This window comes from Microcaecilia unicolor, chromosome 1 (assembly GCF_901765095.1).
Source record: "Microcaecilia unicolor chromosome 1, aMicUni1.1, whole genome shotgun sequence".
In the NCBI taxonomy this organism is placed as follows: Eukaryota; Metazoa; Chordata; class Amphibia; order Gymnophiona; family Siphonopidae; genus Microcaecilia; species Microcaecilia unicolor.
Window position 1 is genome coordinate 240,925,624 of NC_044031.1, and position 21,240 is coordinate 240,946,863.

Here is a 21,240-nt window from a genome sequence, read left to right on the forward strand (position 1 = left end):
CTTCGTGGGCTGAAACGGGTGTCTTTTCTCTTCAAGAGATCTGTCGTGCGGCTACCTGGGCTTCTCAGCTCTCTTTTGTGCGGCATTACAGGCTGGATGTGGCAGCGCGGCAGGATGCACATTTTGGAGCACAAGTGTTTGCTCGCGGAGTTGCCTGTTCCCACCCTATTTAGGGAGTGCTTTGGTACATCCCATCAGTTTTTTTTTTTTTGTTACATTTGTACCCTGCGCTTTCCAACTCATGGCAGGCTCAATGCGGCTTACATGGGGCAATGGAGGGTTAAGTGACTTGCCCAGAGTCACAAGGAGCTGCCTGTGCCTGAAGTGGGAATTGAACTCAGTTCCTCAGTTCCCCAGGACCAAAGTCCACCACCCTAACCATTAGGCCACTCCTCCACTCCAATGGATTCATCTGCTGTTGATGACAAGGAAGGGAAAATTAGGTTCTTACCTTGATAATTTTCTTTCCTTTAGACACAGCAGATGAATCCATGATTCCTCCCTGATTGACTTTAGTTTTTGTACAGATGTTGTATACAGACATTGGGCCTCATCAGGAGTACTTGAAGACAAGCTATCAGAGTTGCTACATGCTGTTTTTATTGCAGGAGGTTGATAACGTCCCTCCTTTGTTTGGATATTGCTCTGGTTCTGCGGCGTTTGTTCTCTGTGAGGAAAGTTTATGTTACTTTGCCTTTCTTATTCACTCTGCTTTAGAAATTTCATATACTGAAGGCAGAGGGGGCTGGGCGTCCAGGTGTTTTCCATGTGCTTTCAGTGTTCTCTATCTCCACCTGCTGGTAGGCAGATACAACCCATCAATTAATGGATTCATCTGCTGTGACTAAAGGAAAGAAAATTATCAAGGTAAGAACCTAATTTTCCCTTATTCAAGTGTGCTTCGAAGTTATTTATGATCATGCATGTGACACCCAAAATGATAGGAAATATTTCTGTTTCTTTCTGACACATTTTATTAGTCTCAGACTGCATTCCTTGGTACTTGAGGATATTCCCGCTCTCCATGCGGTTCACTCGGGACTGACACCTCTATAATCAATGATGTTCTGGAGTTTCTCTTTTACCACTATATCTGGTTTTCTGGCATCCAGCTTTTTATCAGTCAGGATGGGAATGTCCCAGGTAATCATAACCTCTTCATTTTCCACAGTTTGCCTAGGGTCATGATCCCAATGTTTGCACACTGATGCTCATCTTATTACTTGCTTGGAACTGCATCGGCAACTTATCCAGGTGCACTTGGAACTTTTTGATCAAGCCTGTGGCACCCAAAATGATGAGATATACCTTTCTGCCATATTTTTTGGGTTTCAGACTACATTTCTTAATACTTGAGGATCTTCTCGTACACCATGTAACTGACCGAGTAACTGTTTGGGACTGACATCTCTATAACCAATGGCATTCCGTTTTGCCACTATATGTGGTTTTCTTGCATCCAGCTTTTTATCAGTTGGGATAGGGCTGTCCCAGATAATTATAACCTCTTTGTTTTGCATAATTCTCTTAGGGTCATGATTCAAATGCTTTTCTGGTACACTCATGTTGTAATACTTATAGAATTATCAATGAATGAGATGCACCAAGTTGAGCCTATCTGTATAAAAGTTTTCTGCCATCTGCAGTTCACAGCCAGCCGCAAGATGAGCAATTGCTTATAGTTCTTTCTTATAGAATCTACAAATGTCTGTGCACCAGTTTTAATAATGCTTGCTGTAAAACATCTTGTTTTTAATCTGCTATCCTGACATACAACTATCACTTATAAATTTATTTTTTTCTGTATCAGTCATTCTATGCCATTGCAACTCAACTTTGCTTTTGAAACATTTTTCATGTTTAGTACATTTCAATGGCTTGTCTCCCCATGTGAGACACTTCATGCAATTGCAGCTCGGCTTCACGTTCAGGACATTTGAATTTTTTGTGTCCCATATGAATCATTTTATGCCGTTGCAGACTACTTTTCCAAGTAAAACGTTTAGCACATTCAGAACATTTAAATAGTTTGTCTCCCCTGTGAGTTACTTCATGGAATTGCTGCTCGGCTTTGCTTTTGAAATATTTTCCACATTCACATTTAAAAAGTTTGTGTCCTATGTGTACCATTTTATGCCGTTGCAAACTGCTTTTCCGATTAAAACTTTTAGCACATTCAGAACATTTATATGGTTTCTCTCCTGTGTGAATCATTCTATGCATTTGCAGTTTACTTTTTTGAAAGAAACATTTATCACATTCAGTACACTGAAATGGCTTGTCTCCCTTGTGAATCATTGTATGCCGTTGCAAACTGCTCTTCCGATTAAAACTTTTAACACATTCAGAACATTTAAATGGTTTTTCTCCCATGTGAGTCACTTCATGCAATTGCAGCTCAACTTTCCTTTTGAAACACTTGCCACATTCACATTTAAATGGTTTATGTCCCATGTGAACCGTCTTATGTCGTTGTAGGCTGCTTCTCCTATTAAAACTTTTACCACATTCAGAACATTTATATGGTTTCTCTCCTGTGTGAGTCACTTCATGGAATTGCAACTCAACTTTTCTTTTGAAACACTTACCACATTCACAACACTGAAATGGTTTCTGTCCTGTGTGAATCATTTTATGCCATTGAAGACTGCTTTTCCGAGTAAAACTTTTAGCACATTCAGAACATTTAAATGGTTTCTCTCCCATATGAGTCACTTCATGCCTTTGCAAATTGCTTTTCTGACTGAAACATTTATCATATTTAGTACATTTAAAAAGTAAGTCTCCCGTGTGATCCATCTTATGCAGCTGCAGGTTCTTTTTCTGTCTGAAACGTTTATCACATTCAGAACATTTAAATACTTTGTCTCCCAAATAATTGATTTTATGCTGATGTAGGCCACATTTCTGACTGAAACATTTATCACTTTCAAAATTTTTAAATTGTTTTTCATAGGCTCCAGAGTATTCAGATGGATTAGTTTTGTGTATACCTTGATGGTCATGAACCTCGGTCCCAAGCCTGCTTATATGATGCTCAACAAAATTTGAGTCTGTGGTAAAGGTTTCCCAAGTATCAGCACTTTTAAAATGTCTCTCGTCTTTGAGTCCTCCAGGTTCTACAAATTTTGAGCAGTAGTTGCAGTTTCTCTCTTGTCTCTTTGATCTTTCACTTTTCTGGGCTCCTGCTTTCACCTTGGTTTGTACTGTATTACTGATACCTCCCTCACAGTCAGCTGAAAGATCTGGGCTGTCTTTGGAGGGGTCTTTGTGTTTCAATTCCTCTTTCTGCTGCCCATCGCACATTCTTATTCTTTTAGTATTATTCCTAATTCCATCATCTGTTGGATAAAAATGAGAGTATGATCCTTAATTTTACCACTATGGAAAAGGACATATAAAAAAAACTATCCTCATATGATTATTTGGAGATTTGCTTGGGTAGGGTTTCATATATATACTAGTAAGAAATGCCCGTTTCAAAAGGGAAGGAAATGGGTGCTAGCAAGGCCATCCCCCACCCTCTGTCGCTGTTCCAGACTCTGCCATCCCTCCGTTTTCACCCCCCCCCCTTCCACGACCCAGTCGACCCCCCCCCTCCCCGTTCTCGGTGAACACCGTCCCCCGCCGCCATCCAGTACCTGTGCTGATGTGGGACCCCAACCCCCGTCAGGCAAAGTCGTGTGATGGCCTTCGCGGCATTGCTTCTTCAATGATTTTGCTCCGCCCTCGTCGTCATCATGTAGTGACGCGAGGGCAGAGCAAACACTGATGGGCAAAGTGGTTATCTCGATGCCTCAACTTCCGGTGGCCAAAGCGGATATCTCGACACCTCAACTTCCGGTCATTTAGACGTTGAGGTTGCGAATTATGTGCGGATGGGGCGTGGCTGAGGGCGGGTCTATGACTGACAGTGAGTGGTGCATGAGTGAGAGTGAGTGTTGCTGACAGCCTAGCCTACCAACACGGCAGGGCTTCAGTGTTTCCCTCCCACAGAGTGAGCTATATATATATATATATACACATATTTTAAAAAAAAAAAAAGTAGTGTTGCTTATACTGGACTTTATGGGATCTGAGTCTCAGAAGCTCAGACCTATGGACTTTCAATTTCTTTCTAAGTCATTAGAATTAATTTGCTTTAAGCTAAATGCAAAATTTGCCCAAAAAGAGGGTAATTTTATAAACAGTCTCTTAGCTGTGAAGATCAAGTAGGTGCAGTGGCGTTCCTAGGGGGGGGGGGGGTGGTAGGTGCGGTCCACCCCGGGTGCATGCCGCTGGGGGGGTGCCGCGCGCGCCTGTCCTCCGTTGTTCCATGTTTCTTCTCTGCCCCGGAACAGGTTACTTCCTGTTCCGGGGCAGAGAAGAAGCATGGAACAACGGAGGACAGGTTACTTCCTGTTCCGGGGCAGAGAAGAAGCATGGAACAACGGAGGACAGGTTACTTCCTGTTCCGGGGCAGAGAAGAAGCATGGAACAATGGAGGACAGGTGCGCACGGCACCCCCCCAGCGGCGTGCACCCGGGGGGGGGGTCCTTCGCGGGGGTGTCCTTTCGCTGGGGGGGGGGGTCCGCGCTGCATCGGGGGGGGGGGGGCGCTGCACCTGGGGGGGGGGGGCGCATTGGCGATCCGCCCCGGGTGTCAGCCCCCCTAGGAACGCCACTGAGTAGGTGCCAATCTGTGGTCTATTTTACAAAAACATATAAAGGGCAATTCTATAAACTAAGTGTTCACACTTATGTACTCATTTCACACATAAATATTTGAGTAATTAGATATCCCCAAATGTGTGTGTAAATTCCAATATTCTACCTATGCGCTATCTGAAAATATCCACTTATCTTACATAGGGAGAAATTTAATTTTCCCTGCTAATTTTCTTTATTTTAATTCCTCCAGCACAATTCAGATAAGTGGGTTCTGCACTACCAGCAAGTAAAGACTAAAAAAAAACAGTAGCCTCAAAATAAGCCTATAAACGCCCTGTGCAGTTTCAACAAGCCAAAGGGCAAGAAAAATGAAGTGTAGTGGGCCCAGGTGTGAACAAATGAAGACAGCAGATCCTCAAAACTTGAGAAAACAACAATTTATTCAAAGACCAGACACGGCCCATGTTTTGGCTAATCGCCTGCATCAGGGGTCATATAATGTTAGTTTAGTTTATTAAAATTTGATATATCACTTTGCCAAAAGGATCACAGCAGTGTACAATAAAAACATACATCAGCGAAACACTTTCCTTGCTTTCTACTTCATTTTGATTTATTGCATAAATTTATGTTTTTAAAGTAATGTCTTTTACCTTTATTTGGCTTCTTCCCTTTTATCTATGTTTGAATTGTAGTATTAACTGATGTCACATTTTTTATGTAATTTTTTGTATTTTTTTTATTATTCATTTTGTACTGCTTTATGATTTACATTTTTATTGGCCTGTGTTTTTTCTCATATATATGATTTCTTATCTATACGATTGTATTTGAGATTCCTGATGCAGGCCTAGCAGCCAAAACACAGCCTGTGTCGTCTTGAATGTTGAGAATAAAGCACTTTTAACACATAGGGGGTCTTTTACTAAGCTGCAGAAGTGTTTCTAGAGGTAAATGTCAAGATGCCCACAGGAACATAATGGGCGTCTTGGAGTTCACCACCAGCTGATTTCTACTGCGCGCTAAAAATGCTACTGCAACTTGGTAAAAGACCCCCACAGAGTATCGCCTGGTGTGGGTTAGTTGCCTTCGATGTGCTGTTGGTGTCTTTGGAGACCTGCAAGGGATTGGAGAGCCCCCAAAAGTGGGGACCAAAGTAGGATGATAAGATCTCCTAGTGGCCCAGCACACAGAGGTCTTAGAGACATCCAACACCAGATATTTATCGCTCAGCCATCTAGAACCTGATCTAAGCAAGACTGTAGGAGACTTAGATCTATAAAATTTTTATGTAATCTAATGATGATTAAAATAACATCAGCATAGATGTGAAAAACTAAAGTCTAGTTCCTGTATCAGAGTGGCCAAGGGCCTGAGGAAAACATTAAAAAGTAAAGAGGATAAAGAGGACCCTGGAGTACTCCACAATCAAAGGAATGTTATTAGAAAAAAAGAAGCAACCTTATGGACAGCATAACAGCGACCAAACAAAAGAAAAAAAAACAAGATTTAAACCATTTCAAAACTGTGCCAGCCAAACTACAAGCTTCCAAAAGGGTAAGCAAAGCCTCCTTAAATAACTTGGCCTGACGATCTCCAAATATAAAGCTAGTTATGTGTTTCCTGTGGGGAGATGTGAACATAAGGAAACACATAATTAACTTTATATTTGGAGATCTTCAGACCAAGTTAGTTAAGGAGGCTAACATTACATGACCCCTGACACAGGTGATTAATCTGTGCTGGGTCCTTGAATAAATCATTGCTTCCTCTGGTTTTGAGGCTCTGCTGTCTTCATTTGTTCCTACCTGGGCCCAATACACTTCAGTTTCCCTTTAAGCCATTATCTCAGTAAGAAACTTAGATAAGCCCCTCAAACTCTCCATTATATTCCTCAGAATCAAGTCATTAAAAAAAGAACCAAACCATGTGCCACTTTTTTTTCCTCCCGAACATGCCCTGTTCATGGTCAATTTTTTGTTGTTTTCTGCTGCCAATCCGATACCATTTTTTAAACACAGAATCACGTGTCCAACCCTGAGTTGGTTCTGAATTTCTCTGGAGGAATTAAAGAAAATGAGCTAGTAAGACCACATCTCTCTTTCCTTAGCACTCCTCCTGAGCAGTTCAGACAAGTGGAAGTACCATAGCAGTGACATTCATGAGGGTGGGACAGCCATACCTGTGGACAACACTCTCTATTAATAGCCTGCATCCTGTCTCGCCTGTACATCCAAACGATAATGCCTTGCAAAAGAACGTAAGGACACCCAGGCAGATGCCTTACAAATATCTAGAGCTGCCACCAGACCATAGATTTGCATATAATGGAGAAAGTGTATGCAAATCAAGTTCATGCATATTCATTGTGGATATCCTGAAAACCTGACTGGCAAGAGGTACTCCAGGACTGGACTTTGGAAACCCTGGTATATGTAGAGGGGCATAATCGAACGGGGCGCCCAAGTTTTCCTGGGGCTGTCCTCGCAGCATGGCTCTGTGAAAGGGGCAGGAAAACCCGTATTATCGAAACAAGATGGGTGTCCATCTTTTGTTTCGATAATACGGTCAGGGACGCCCAAATCTCAACATTTAGGTCGACCTTAGAGATGGTCGTCCTTAGGTCGTTCCTAGAGATGGTTGTCCCCGGTTTTCAGCAATAATGGAAACCGAGGATGCCCATCTCAGAAACGACCAAATCCAAGCCATTTGGTCATGGGAGGAGCCAGCATTCGTAGTGCACTGGTCCCCCTGACATGCCAGGACACCAACCGGGCACCCTAGGGGGCACTGCAGTGGACTTCACAAATTGCTCCCAGGTGCATAGCTCCCTTACCTTGTGTGCTGACCCCCCAACCCCCCCCCAAAACCCACTCCCCACAACTGTACACCACTACCATAGCCCTAAGGGGTGAAGGGGGGCACCTACATGTGGGTACAGTGGGTTTCAGGTGGGTTTTGAAGGGCTCACATTTACCAGCACAAGTGTAACAGGTAGTGGGGATGGGCCTGGGTCCGCCTGCCTGAAATGCACTGCACCCACTAAAACTGCTCCAGGGACCTGCATACTGCTCTCATGGAGCTGGGTATGACATTTGAGACTGGCAAAAAAAATTTTTTATGTTTCAATGATTTTTATTGACAACAAATTCAAAATAAACCTTTACACTTCAATGAGCTTGTACTGCGTCTCTTTTGCTATCAGACATTTATTTATTGATCCCCCCCCCCCCCCAAACTCTCCCCACCTATAATCTGGAAAGTCTGTTATTAAACATCAGTAATGGAATAGTCTGTCCTTCTTCCCCCCCCCCCCCCCCCCACCACCACCACCCCTGTACATCTATTACTTATCAATATCCTTGTCTATGAAAGAGTAGGTACTAGGTATTAAGAATTTGTCTCTTAGCTGTCGGTTGTAACGTGTCCCAAAATCTGCTCCATGTCTGCTGCAGGCGTCTCCCTTCTGCTAAAGCAAGCTCACAAACTCCACACCTTTCCAGTTTCAACAGATCTATCATGAGTGTTCTCCATTGGGTAAAAAAAAAAATTTTTAAGTTTATTTTTAGGGTGGAAGGGGATTGGTGACCACTGGGGGAGTAATGGGAGGTCATCCCCGATTCCCTCCGATGGTCATCTTGAAGGGGTGGAACGCCGATTACCACCCGAATACTACTGAACAACAGGACGACCTCATGTTTTGTGCCTACTGATGGACTTATACTTATGGACTCTAACTCTGCTTTTGGCCTCTTAGCCATACTTTATTAATGCACTGGACCTTTTGTGCCTTACATATAATGAGCCTAGACTAAGACCAAAACCTGTGCAGTTTAGACTTTTACTAGTAGTATGTATTTGTTAACCAGCAGCTAGATAACAAATTGTAGTAGTCAGCAATTTAGGGCAGCTGGCTCTGCCAGCCCAGTCTCGTGATCCATGCATAGAGGCTGTATTGTGTAAATGTGCTGGAACACTGAAATAAGTTACTGTTTTGCTGCAGTTTATACTATTTTGCTGTAAAGGACAATTTATTGTGCTTAGCTAAAAGAAGCTGTAACCAGATAGCAGAACCAGCTGGAACTTGTGCTGCTTATCAGTATATTGCCTTATATGGTATATGCAATGCCAAATAACTGTGAATAGACTAGAGACCAGTGTTGGAAATAGAGGGTTGTGTGCAAAGCCAAAGATAAGTTTCGTTTCCTGGGTTCTGTGTAAGATCCTCTGTCTGTAACTGCGCATGACTACTGATAAGAGTGTATAAGAACGAGTGTCAGGTGACGCTCAGGGGGCAGTATTCTGAGATTGTACTCGGGGCTGTCTGAATTGCTAGCAATAAAAAAGCTGTTTTGTTTTGGAACCAATTTGCCTTTCGTCTCCTGATTTCCCACCTGTTTCATTGGCGACCCAGATGGGACAGAAGTAGAAAGGGGAATCGGATTATATTCTTTCCCCTCCCCACTGCAGCCGGGTCGGCTCATCGACCCCCTCCCGAGAAGGTGATAAGTGGCCACCGCTGATTTCAGCGTTCACCTCCCGGCGGAGGGCCGATTGATTCCGGCTGACTGGAAGTGGGGCTGTGAGGTTCCGGCAAGACACCTTTTTCTATTTCAGAGAGAAGCGTACGACGGCGCGGCCTGCGACCCCGGCGGACAGGCGAGTATACTCTACGTAGTGACCGGCCCAGTAAGGACCGAAGAAGAGGCGTGATCACCCTCTTTTAGCCAGTGACTAATACGGACTATTGGTATAAGACTAGGTCCCGAAACTCACTAGGCTCCGACGACGAAACCGAGCGGCGAACGGGAAGGTTTCTTGTGGCGTATGAAAATGTAGACTCTCAGGCTTCTCTGAACTGCAGATTCCATGACCTTGTGTACACGAGCTGCATGAGCTGTAGAATGGAATGTGTTTAGATAACGTGCTTGAGAACCAGATAAACTGTTCAGCAGCTGAGGAGTGCAGGGGTTTTTTTTTGTCTCAGGCTGCTATAGCGTAAAAGCAGTCCAGGGTTTGGGACCCACTCATAAGACCACAGCCGGTGGTGGGGGTGGGCTCGAGGAAATAATTACTCCGGGTGCATGTTAACAGAGTGATATGACCCTTTGAACTTAACTGTTGCATCATGTTAGAAGTTACTATAAGATACTAGGAAAAATGCCCGTTTCTGAGTGCAATGAAACGGACGCTAGCAAGGGGCCCCCTCCCTCCGTCCCTCGGAGCTACTCGCGTTACTTGTTCGGGGTTCGCGTTTGCCTCGTATTTCGGCCCTCGAGTGTTATAGCTCCGCCCTCGACGTCATGACGTTTTGACGTGTTGTTTTTTTTACATAGAGAGATAAGATTTTGTTTCTCTGAAACAGAACTATGTATTCTACAGCAGACGGTGCAAGCTTTGTATATGCAGCACCAGGATTTCGTTGCTGGGGATAATGTTGTTTATCTTTCTTGAATCTGGTTGTTAAAAAGGGGATGACAATTCATGCTTTTCTTTAAGTCTTATGGGTATAGTATTACGGAGGTTAAATATAAAGCCTCCCTTCAGGAATGCAGCCTTGATGTTCCTCCAGCTGTTTTTGTCACGCTATGTTAACTTTCAACTTTGTGATTTACTGAAAAGTGCATGACGGCATTTTCTGAGGTTTAAAATAAATAAATAAATAAATAGGAATTATTTAGCTGAGTTTTGGATTGTGTAGTTATTACAAATTTTATATACCTTGTATACCAGGATTTTGTGCTATCCCAGTGCCCTTCTAGGCAACTGCCTGGGTTGCCTCACTTTGTTTCTCTTTTATTACATTAGATTTAATATTTGTATTCTTATAGCTCCATGCTGCACTTGGGTTCAAAGCACGGTGCATCTGTTGTAATTTACTGTGAGATTTATGGTATCGTGTTCATTTACTGACCATAGTCCCTAAAGAATGTAAAGAAAACTACAGAAGGTATCCCACACCCCAAAAGCTAAAACATTGGATTTTAAAACTCAGATTTGTAGCTTATGTCAAAGTTACCGAGAGAGCTTGTGGCAGCTTGTTTACATTCAGTTTAAACAAACCCTGCATTTGGAAAAAAAAAAAAAAAAAAAAAGGGTCCAGTTTGTGCTTTTCTTCAGGGACATATCAGCTGCCTGTAGCCATGAGCAGTTGCCTTTTATGCAAACCTTATGAGTCTCGTAGGCAGTGCAAATCACAGCTGCTTAATTGTATTGCACTAAGTTTGTTTTCCTCCACTGCAGAGGAGGGATGCAAATTCCTAAGTTATTCATGAGACTTGCAGACTATTTCTTGCCTACTCTCTGTATCTACCTCAGTAGGATTTGTACAATAAATGTTTGTCTGGTGAAATATCCCACGTGTATGTTCTGTACCCCAGGTAATTGAGATTTCAGAGAGATAAGTTTTAGGTTTCAGTGTTCGTTGTTTCAGTGTTCAGTTGTTTGCTTATGACGTCACTCTTCTTTCTTTTATTGATGACTTGCTCCCTCTGCTGATCTTTGGGTGTATTACATGCACAAGTTGTTTTGGGGAAAAAAAAAAAAAAAAGAAGACAGTCCCTGCCCAGAGGAGCTTGCGGTCTAGACTAGGGCAGACAGATAAGATTCACAATTACAGACTTTTGTTTTAATAATGTGATTTATGCAAAGAACCGTTTGTCTACTAAACTACTTAATGTGTTTAATTCATCATGCTTGTGATAAATATATCTGTGTTACTTTACCTTGGGCAATTGTGACTCCAGAGATATTGCCCCCTCCAGGGTAAAGGAATTTAGCTGAATGTTCAGATTAAGAAGTTGTTAATGTACCTTGAATGAGAATGCTTTGTGCTGCTATAGAACATTTCTAGGCACCTGCCTACGTGCTGACATCATCCTTGTTCTAACTTTTCTCCATAAATCATATGTCTCATGATTTTAGCTGGACGCTTAAACCAGGTTGTCCAGAGAGGTGAGGTGTACCATGATAAAGATCTAAATGTAAGTTTTAAATCATAGGGAATCACATTGTGAAGAAGATGGAAGCAAGTTCCCAGTCATTGAAAGGTTACTGAGATGTTTGAAGCTTGAAAAAGATATACTGCCAATGTGCAAGTTGTGTGAATAGTGTGAATAACCACATGGCAGGAGTACATGATTATGTGCTATGAAGGTACACTTGTAAGTCAGATAGAAGGGTTGTGGAAGTGGATATATGTGGGAGTGTTTCAACAGAACTATACTGCTTGGGGATAGGCCACAGAATAGCAATTCATTTTATTCTGTATTACCTATCAAAAGAAGCATGAAATTTGAGTATAGAAGTAAGCTAATGGCATTTTGTTAAGGGTTTGACCAGATATTGAGTGAATTATTATCATTTATGCCCTGAGGCCTACATAGAGGCCCTGTATCGTTTGGAGTCCTCTTCCTTGTTTTTTTCCAGGTCCATCAAATTGTCCTCTCACCTTAGTTGGCAGGCAGGACGTGACATCATTTGACTGTGATCACTGATGGCACCAGTCTGTGTTAAGGCCTGCTGTCCACCATTCCTGAAACAGACTTGGCCACCGCATTCTCCTCTGTTCTCAGGGTTGTTGCCTATTACTGCAATGAACTTTCTAGAATTATAACCTTTATATCCCAAAACAACTCTGTTAAGGTTGCACCAATGCTGGAAGGGGATGTTGGTTGAACTCATTTTGTTAGATAGACTGCTAAACTCTAGGCCAGCATTTAAACTGGTGGTCCATATAGGAATATTGCTATACATTCTCAATTGTAATGATTTCTTTTTGCTTACTTGGTATAGGCATCATCAGTAACGCCTCTGAAGCCACTGATTGTTTCCTGTATGATATTGTTTCAAGATCGCATGTATTGTCTCATGTTGCAAACACAAGATCCTAAAGTTCATCCAGTCCCACACACACAGTATACCCTATGCAGCTCGACATAGCAACCCGCCAGAGATCTGATGATGTGCCAGATCAAATATGGACCGGTTGTCCAGTACGTTGGTGACCTGTTGATTGTGTAGTGTTCGCCTGAAGGTTCTTGACAGCGGGCTGCAAATGCCCCTGAAATCTGTCACCTGCTTGAAGCTGTGTGGAAGCCAAGAAAAGTCGCTGTGATGCACTGTAGGGCCCACACAGGGAAGACAGATTCCATAGCCCGGGGCAACCGACGTGCGGACGAGGCAGCCAAAAAAGCCTGTCAAGAACCCTACCCTCCTTAACCTACTCCTCATCCATCTCCCTGAAGAAACCCCCGCATTTACAGAAACTCCCCCAACAGGGAGTCTTGAAATTTACCAGAAGTCAGGAACCCCCGAGTACAGGCCCGTCCAAGACTTAAGGAAGGTCAACAACCAGGTGGCCGACATAGTTGCTCTCGTACAGAACCCTTACTCCATTTTAGCCCAAGTGCCAGCCCAGACCAAGTGGTACAGTGTCATTGATTTGAAGGACGCCTTCTTCTCCATCTCCCTTGCCGCCGACAGCCAGAAATTGTTTGCCTTCACGTGGGAAGACTTACAGACTGGTAATAAGCAGCAGTTTACCTGGACCCGACTCCCCCAGGGATTCAAGAACTCCCCCACCCTCTTCGGCGACCAACTCGCCCAGGACCTGAAGACGTATCAGGACGAGTACGGGCCGGTCGTTCAATACGTGGACGACCTGTTGGTGGGCCGTGAAACGTACACGGACTGTGCAGAAGCTACCCTTTACCTCTTGACAACCCTGGAAGCCCTAGGGTACCGAGCCCGCCGACAGAAGGCACAGATATGCGACATCGAAGTTGCGTACCCGGGATTTCGCCTCCGAGAAGGAACCCGAAGGCTCGGTACCCCCCCGAACCCAAGCCATCCGCAACCAACCCACCCCTGCGAATAAGAAGGAATTGCGGGCACTCCTCGGAGCCGCTGGATATTGCCGCATTTGGATCATCAATTTTGCTATCCTGACCCACAGTTTGTATGCCAAACTGAAGGGGCCTGAACTCGAGGGCCAAGATCTCCGGTGGGAGAAAAGCGAACTGAAAGCCCTTCAGGACCTTAAGGATGCCCTTGCGGCCCCACCAGCGCTCGGACTGCCAGATGTGACTAAGCCGTTCCACTTGTTCATCGACGGAAAGAAGGGATTGGCACTTGGAGTCCTCACCCAACTGGTCGGCACCTGGCAACGCCCTGTAGCATACCTCTCCAAGGGCATGGACAACGTGGCACGAGGATGGCCGGGCTGTCTCCGAAGCATTGCGGCGGCCTGTCTGCTGATACACGAGGCCAATAAACTCACGTTTGGCCAGACACTCTTTGTGACCACACCCCACACCATCCGCGGCCTACTCGAGAGCCACGGACCCAGATGGATGACCAACTCCCGATTGGTTAAATACCAAGCCCTCCTGTGCGAAAATCCGGAGGTGCGGATCCTGGACACGACCAACCTCAATCCTGCCACCCTCCTACCGACCCCTGAATCACCATTCCACGACTGTGAGGAGGTAATGGCCACAGTGCAGACCTGACCTCAAGGACCAACCCTGGCAAGGGGGCATCACCCTTTTTACCGATGGAAACAGCCAGGTGATAGAGGGAATTCGAAGAGCTGGCTATGCTGTCGTGTCTGAGGACCATGTGATCGAGGCTATGGCTCTGCCGCCCAGAACGTCAGCCCAGAAAGCGGAGCTGATCGCCCTCACCAAAGCCCTCCTGTGGGCTGAAGGAAAAGTTGTTAACATTTACACCGACTCCAAATACGCTTTCCTCACCCTCCAGGTGCACGGAGCCTTGTACAAGGAGAGGGGATTTCTGACAGCTGAGGGGAAAGGACTTGCAAATGCCACTGAGATCTGCCAATTACTCGAGTCAGTATGGAAACCGAAGAAGGTAGCTGTAATGCACTGCAGGGCCCACACAGGCCGGACGGACCCTATCGCCCGGGGAAATCAGCGGGCAGACGACGCTGCAAAAAGGGCGAGTCGACTCCCTTACCTTTCTCATTCCTCTGACCCTGTACTCGTCGTTCACCTCCCCACAGAGACCCTTATCTATGCCCCACAAGAGGCTGAGTGGGCCCGGCAAGAGGGCCTGGAGTCACGCAATGGCTGGTGGGTACTACAGGATGGGCGCATATGGATACCCGAAGCCTTGGCCTGGACGGTGGCCAAGGAGGCTCATGACCGCACCCACCTGGCCAGGGACGCCCTGGGGCGCCTACTCGAGAAGACCTACTACATCAACAACCTGTCCCTGTGGACCAAAAATGCTTCCAGCCAATGCGCAACTTGTGCTCGGAACAACCCGAGAACGGGGCCCGGTCCTATGCCAGGACATGTTCTCCGGGGCACTAGCCCCTTCCACGTTTGCCAGATTGATTTCACGCATATGCCCCCAGCACGGGGATATAAAGCCATCCTCGTCGCTGTGTGTACCTACACTGGATGGATTGAAGTTCAGCCCACCAGAACGGAAACGGCGAAGGAAGTCACCTCCTTATTGATCCAGCACATTCTGCCGAGATACGGCCTCCCCAAGCAAATAAACTCCGACAACGGCCCTGCATTCGCCAGCGAAGTTACACAACAGCTCAGTACGAGACTGGGCCTCGATTGGAAGTTACATTGTGCATGGAGACCCCAGAGCAGTGGAATAGTGGAGAGAGCTAACCGATCCCTCTTTAACCAACTGGCTACCGACCTCTGGGAGCCTCAAGAGTATCCTCGTCAGGGGGGGGCCTGTTTTTGCTGTCCTGCTTATTAATACCTTTGTCTCTCCCCTTAGTTTTCAGGTGTCTCCGCTCCACCATGGAAAGCATCGCTGACCGCCGTGCTGCTGCCCAACTTATGGCTCTCCAGATGTACTCCCCCATTCCCCAGTCTGATGAAGCTGACGATGAAGCACCTTGTGGCTGACGTGCACCTTTCACCTCCTGAGTCACTTAATGGGCCAGTACCCTTGTGTCAGCATAAGACCGGATACAAAGGGGGGGGGATTCCACTAGGGGCCCTCCGTCTCAACCCCGGCGAAGCAACCAACGGCTGCGCAAGGGCTTAGGGCTCGCTTGTTGCCTCCCTCGCTAACTATCCTTGTCCTTTCTTTCTTTTTTCAGGGTTCATGGAAGTGATACTTTCCACCAGATGGATGTTCAAGTATCAAAAGGGGGGAATGAAGGGGTGGAACGCCGATTACCACCCGAATACTACTGAACAACAGGACGACCTCATGTTTTGTGCCTACTGATGGACTTATACTTATGGACTCTAACTCTGCTTTTGGCCTCTTAGCCATACTTTATTAATGCACTGGACCTTTTGTGCCTTACATATAATGAGCCTAGACTAAGACCAAAACCTGTGCAGTTTAGACTTTTACTAGTAGTATGTATTTGTTAACCAGCAGCTAGATAACAAATTGTAGTAGTCAGCAATTTAGGGCAGCTGGCTCTGCCAGCCCAGTCTCGTGATCCATGCATAGAGGCTGTATTGTGTAAATGTGCTGGAACACTGAAATAAGTTACTGTTTTGCTGCAGTTTATACTATTTTGCTGTAAAGGACAATTTATTGTGCTTAGCTAAAAGAAGCTGTAACCAGATAGCAGAACCAGCTGGAACTTGTGCTGCTTATCAGTATATTGCCTTATATGGTATATGCAATGCCAAATAACTGTGAATAGACTAGAGACCAGTGTTGGAAATAGAGGGTTGTGTGCAAAGCCAAAGATAAGTTTCGTTTCCTGGGTTCTGTGTAAGATCCTCTGTCTGTAACTGCGCATGACTACTGATAAGAGTGTATAAGAACGAGTGTCAGGTGACGCTCAGGGGGCAGTATTCTGAGATTGTACTCGGGGCTGTCTGAATTGCTAGCAATAAAAAAGCTGTTTTGTTTTGGAACCAATTTGCCTTTCGTCTCCTGATTTCCCACCTGTTTCAATCTGGTCAGTTCGGGCACCTTTTCACGGCCAAGTGCTCATCAGGGACGCCCTTCTTTTTTTCATTATCAGCCGAGGACGCCCATCTCTTAAGCACGCCCCAGTCCCGCCTTTGCTACGCTGCCGACACGCTCCCGTGAACTTTGGTCGTCCCCGTGAAGGAAAGCAGTTGAGGACGCCCAAAATTGGAGCTACCCCCCAAAAGATCTTCTCTCCTTTTCCTCGGCGACCAGCCTCCACTTGACACCATCAGAGGATGAGAAGATTGTACTGTCACCTACAGGTTGTATGGTTTAAGTTCTGTGATCACATTTACATCCAGGTAGATGGTCACAAGTATTTGTATTAGAAATCACAGAACTTGTTTCTAAATCTTTATTGCTGCTTGTCATTTGTTTTTATTGCTTGGCAGAGTCCTGATAGTTAGTTTTGTTGTCAGTAGATAATGGGGTAGTGAACCCTGGGATACATATTTCTTGGTATGACTATTCCTAGACACTTGATTTGTTATTGTCTACACATCGATCTGTAAACACCCCTGCAGAGGTGTTGAGTATATCAAAGCGTGGGGTTAAGCATTCTTCAGAGAATGGTAGCACATTAATAAACGTGCCAAAGGACTGTTCACTTGTTATTTTTGAAAGAATAAATAAATACAAAGTTAAAACAAAACAAAAAAAATATACACTGCTGGGTAGAAAGGAAGACTGGCATCTTTCAGCAGTACTGAGAGGTCAGAACTAGAGAGTGTATGAACTCAAAAAGGATTAGAGACACAGTGTGACAAAAGAAGATGAAGGAAAGTGACAGAGATACATGAAAAAAAGGGGTCAAAAAAGGTAAGAAAGATGAGACTTCATAAGAGTAAAGACTGGAGAGGAAAGAAGAGGATTTGTTTTTGTGAAGAAAGACAGGTAGTCACAGAATTGTGGGGGATGAAGAGAGAAGGAAATTGAGAAGAATGAAAGGCAAGAAGTCACAGCGGCCATTTTGAGAGCAGAGCCAACATGGGAATCGCTCCTGCTCCAACTATACCCCAAGGGATTGTAAAGTTGGGGGGGGGGGGGGGGGTTGGGAAGGAGGGCAATTCCTGTACCTGGGGGGAGGGCTAGAAGCAATGGGACAAAGCACACATTTTCAGCTTTTACCAAAAACACACGGGCTGATATTCAGACCACGGGAGGGAGCCCGGCTAACTCCCATGGCTGGCGGTCAGCCCGGATATTTATTGTTGGGCCATTTCCAGTGACTGGCATTAAATATCTGGTTTATTTTTAGGTGGTTTAAAATTAACTGGCTAGTCAATAGTCATAGATAGCCGGTTAACTTTAAACCACCTAAAGACATATCGGCTATTTAAGTGGCCCGATGTGGCTGCTTACAACAGCTGGGTATGAATTGAATAGTCGGAAATAGCTGGCTATAATCGCACGATATAGCTGGTTATCTTCTAGGTGCTAACCAGGAATATTCAGCAGGGGATAACTGGCTATCCCCTGATGAATATCGCCAGATTGCCGTTTAAGGCTGATGTCTCTACTTCTTTCCGATTGCACAGATGGAACTTTCCAACCCGCATCCGGCAGGTTGAAACCTCCCAGCAACAGCACTTCTCCCTTCTTTCTCAAACTTTTGGATATCTGTAACTGGATCTTTATCTAGTTGCTCTGATTGTGTTAGAGGTCTGTGGACAACCCCCATGCAGACAGAGGTTCCATCTTCCCTTTTCAAGGTGATCCTTTCCCCAGGCCCCCTGCATTTCAGTCACTTTGATATTGTTTCTCACATAGAGAGCTAATTTTCAACTACCTCTGTCCTTCCTTTTATGTTTGTGTCCCATTCATGGGAATCACTGAACCATGATAGCAACAATATCTAATTCTGCCTCTAAGGCTTGCAGATCATGAACTTTGTTGCTTAGACTGTGAGAGTTTGTAGTCTTTGCTTTCCAGCTAAATTTCAGAGGCCGTCTCATCTTCTGTTTTTAAAAGGTTCTGGGGTCGTGGGGGGGGGGGGGGGGCTCCATTGGACCACTAGGGAAATTTCTTTTTTTAATGGGGGGTGGGGGGCGCCAGGAGGTGAAAGGTAGGAAGCACAAGCAGGTAGACTTTCCAGCTGCCTCCTTGTGCTCCTCTCCTCTCCGACAGCTCTAGAGCAGCCGTAAAATTTGCTTGTTAAATTAGGGCTACTCTGGAGCTGTGCATCCCCTGGAATACACATTAGACTACAAATAAACTCATTAGAATACTAATGAGCTCATTGTAATACATTTGCATGGGGTTCTTGGTGGCTGCTAATAGCACACGTTAGAGCCACGGAAAACCCCTTTGTGCATTACTAAGTACCTAAAGTTTACTTTAGACTGGCTAGAACCAGTCTAAAGCAAACGTTAATAGCACTGTAAGCTTTGTGCATCTGGCCCTTCATCCAGTAAGATTAGTATATTATATTATCATACTACATTTTCTGTGCTTTATTACCATGTATTTATTGTTTATTATATTTTCAGTACGTTATTGACCGTCTTTGATCTGATTTTATTGTATAGTGGCCTTATATTCTTTACTCTGGCTTCCCATCACTACAGGGTATAATTTAACATCCTGTCATTACTTTTTAAATCTTTGCAAAAAATGGTGCCAATTACTTTTGTTAATGTACTTGAAGAAATGCACCAGGAAGAAGTCTTCACTTTTCATAGGCGTTTCTTTTAGATTTGCTTCCTTAAAGGAAATACATTTGATGCAGACTAGGAGGAAAGCTTTAGGCCCCACTCTGTGCAATTCTCTGCTTACAGAGCTTTGATATATTGGGGCTATTGAGGCTTTCACAGTCTTTGGGGCCCTTTATTGAAGTGTGTTAAGCAGTTAACATGCAAATTAGCGTGCACTATTTCCACAGAGAGCTAATTCACACATTAAGGGCCCGATTCTGTAAATGGCGCCTGAAAAATTCCACATGGAAAACATTTCCGCCTTAGTGTATTCTATAAGCAGTGCCTAGGTTTAAGCGTGGTATATAGAATATGCTCAGTTGATATCCAAGCACCTAAAACTACGTGCCTCCCTTTATACCAATGAAAATGTGGCGGAAATCTCGGCACATAGATTTAGGTGCAGAAGGCCATATTCTATAACAGTGAGTGTAAATTTTGGAACGCCCATTTCCCTGCCCATAACCACACCTCTTTTTGGCTGCACACATTACAATTTAGGCGCAGTGCATTACAGAAATGCTTAGCAAGTTGTGCATGTAAATTCTAATTATTACCAATTAGTGCTCATTACTGTTTGTTAAGACCTGTTATCAACACTGATTAGCTTAAGTCAATTAAGTTATATGCACTGTTATAGAATCCTATTACAAAATTTGGATTTTGGCACGGAAAATTAGGTAACAATAGAATTCCCTCTTAAATGCATGTAAAGGGGAAGATTCCCCCAAATTCTATAAATGGCACTTAAAATTGCACGTTAAATTTCGCTGTGTACCCAATTTGCATGCGCAATTTAACTGAGCCAATTAGCACCGATAATAGGGCGCTAATAATTATCGGCATTAATTAGCATTAATTGAAATTTACATGCTCATATGTAGTCACGTAAATTTTATATGCAACTCCAAAAAGGGGATGCAGCCAGGGGAGGGTCATGGGCGGATCAGGGGTTTCTACAATTTACACACGCTGTTATAGAATAAGAGGGGATTCGCATCTAATTTAGATGCAAGGATTTACACCAGAGTTTACTTGTTGTAAATCCTGGTGTATAAAATTAGGCGTTAAGCATATCTATAAATGGTGCCTAACTTTCAGCGCCATTTATAGAATCGCGCTTAGCATTTTTTTTCGGCACTGACATTTCAACGCTGTTTATGTAATTTGGTCCATTATGGGCAGAGAATGGATGCAAAGTGCACAAAGCAGCTAGCACACAGAACTTATCGTGCACTGTCACTTGTGATAAAGAACTTTTCAGTGTGATAACTACAAGGGACACGCTGGGCAGTCCCCCAAATGTTACCACACAGCCTTTGTACTTACTCTGTAGTAATTGTGGTAAGTGTTGCAAGGGCAGATTCCTAATTATATGCTTGCTCACTTTTGTTTTGCACTCCTAAATAGAGCTGAGGTGTACTGTTGATAATTTAGTTACATTTCCAAATGTCAAAGGAAAGAAAAGGTTAGGACTTTTTGATGGGTTACTAGCTGTTCAGGGACTACTACTACTACTACTTATGATTTCTATAGCGCTACTAGATGTACGCAGCGCTGCACACTTGAACATGAAGAGACAGTCCCTGCTCGACAGAGCTTACAATCTAATTAGGACAGACAAACAGGACAAACAAGACATAAGGGATACATTTATGGAAAGATGCTGCAGGATTGGTTTTTCTATCACAGTCCTATCTGTCACTTAGGAAGCTTTTAAAAACCCTTTTAATTAGAAAATTTTAGTTCTGATCTCTTTGATTGGAACCTGCTTAGAACTGTAAGGTGTTAGAGAAATACAACCCTGGATGTAACGTAATGTTAATATTTGCTGTTAAGGCACGGTAAGCACAAAATCTTACCATATTTTATTAAATGGGCCTTGCTATAAGACTTGATTATTCTCATCTGCCTTCACCTGTGTAGAAATAATTTTTATTGTTTTTGTTTAAACAGTTTAAAAT

General features: G+C 44.2%; 1 protein-coding gene across 1 annotated transcript in view; it reads right to left on the reverse strand.

Annotated features, from left to right (window-relative positions):
• Positions 1-1,430: 1,430 nt before the first annotated feature.
• Positions 1,431-21,240, reverse strand: part of LOC115471356 (oocyte zinc finger protein XlCOF6-like) — a 58,461-nt gene continuing 38,651 nt past the window's right edge. The window contains exon 8 of the mRNA XM_030205057.1: positions 1,431-3,341. Within this exon, the coding sequence (XP_030060917.1) occupies positions 1,861-3,341 (1,481 nt within the window). The 3' untranslated portion in view covers positions 1,431-1,860. The remainder of the gene's footprint in view (positions 3,342-21,240) is intronic.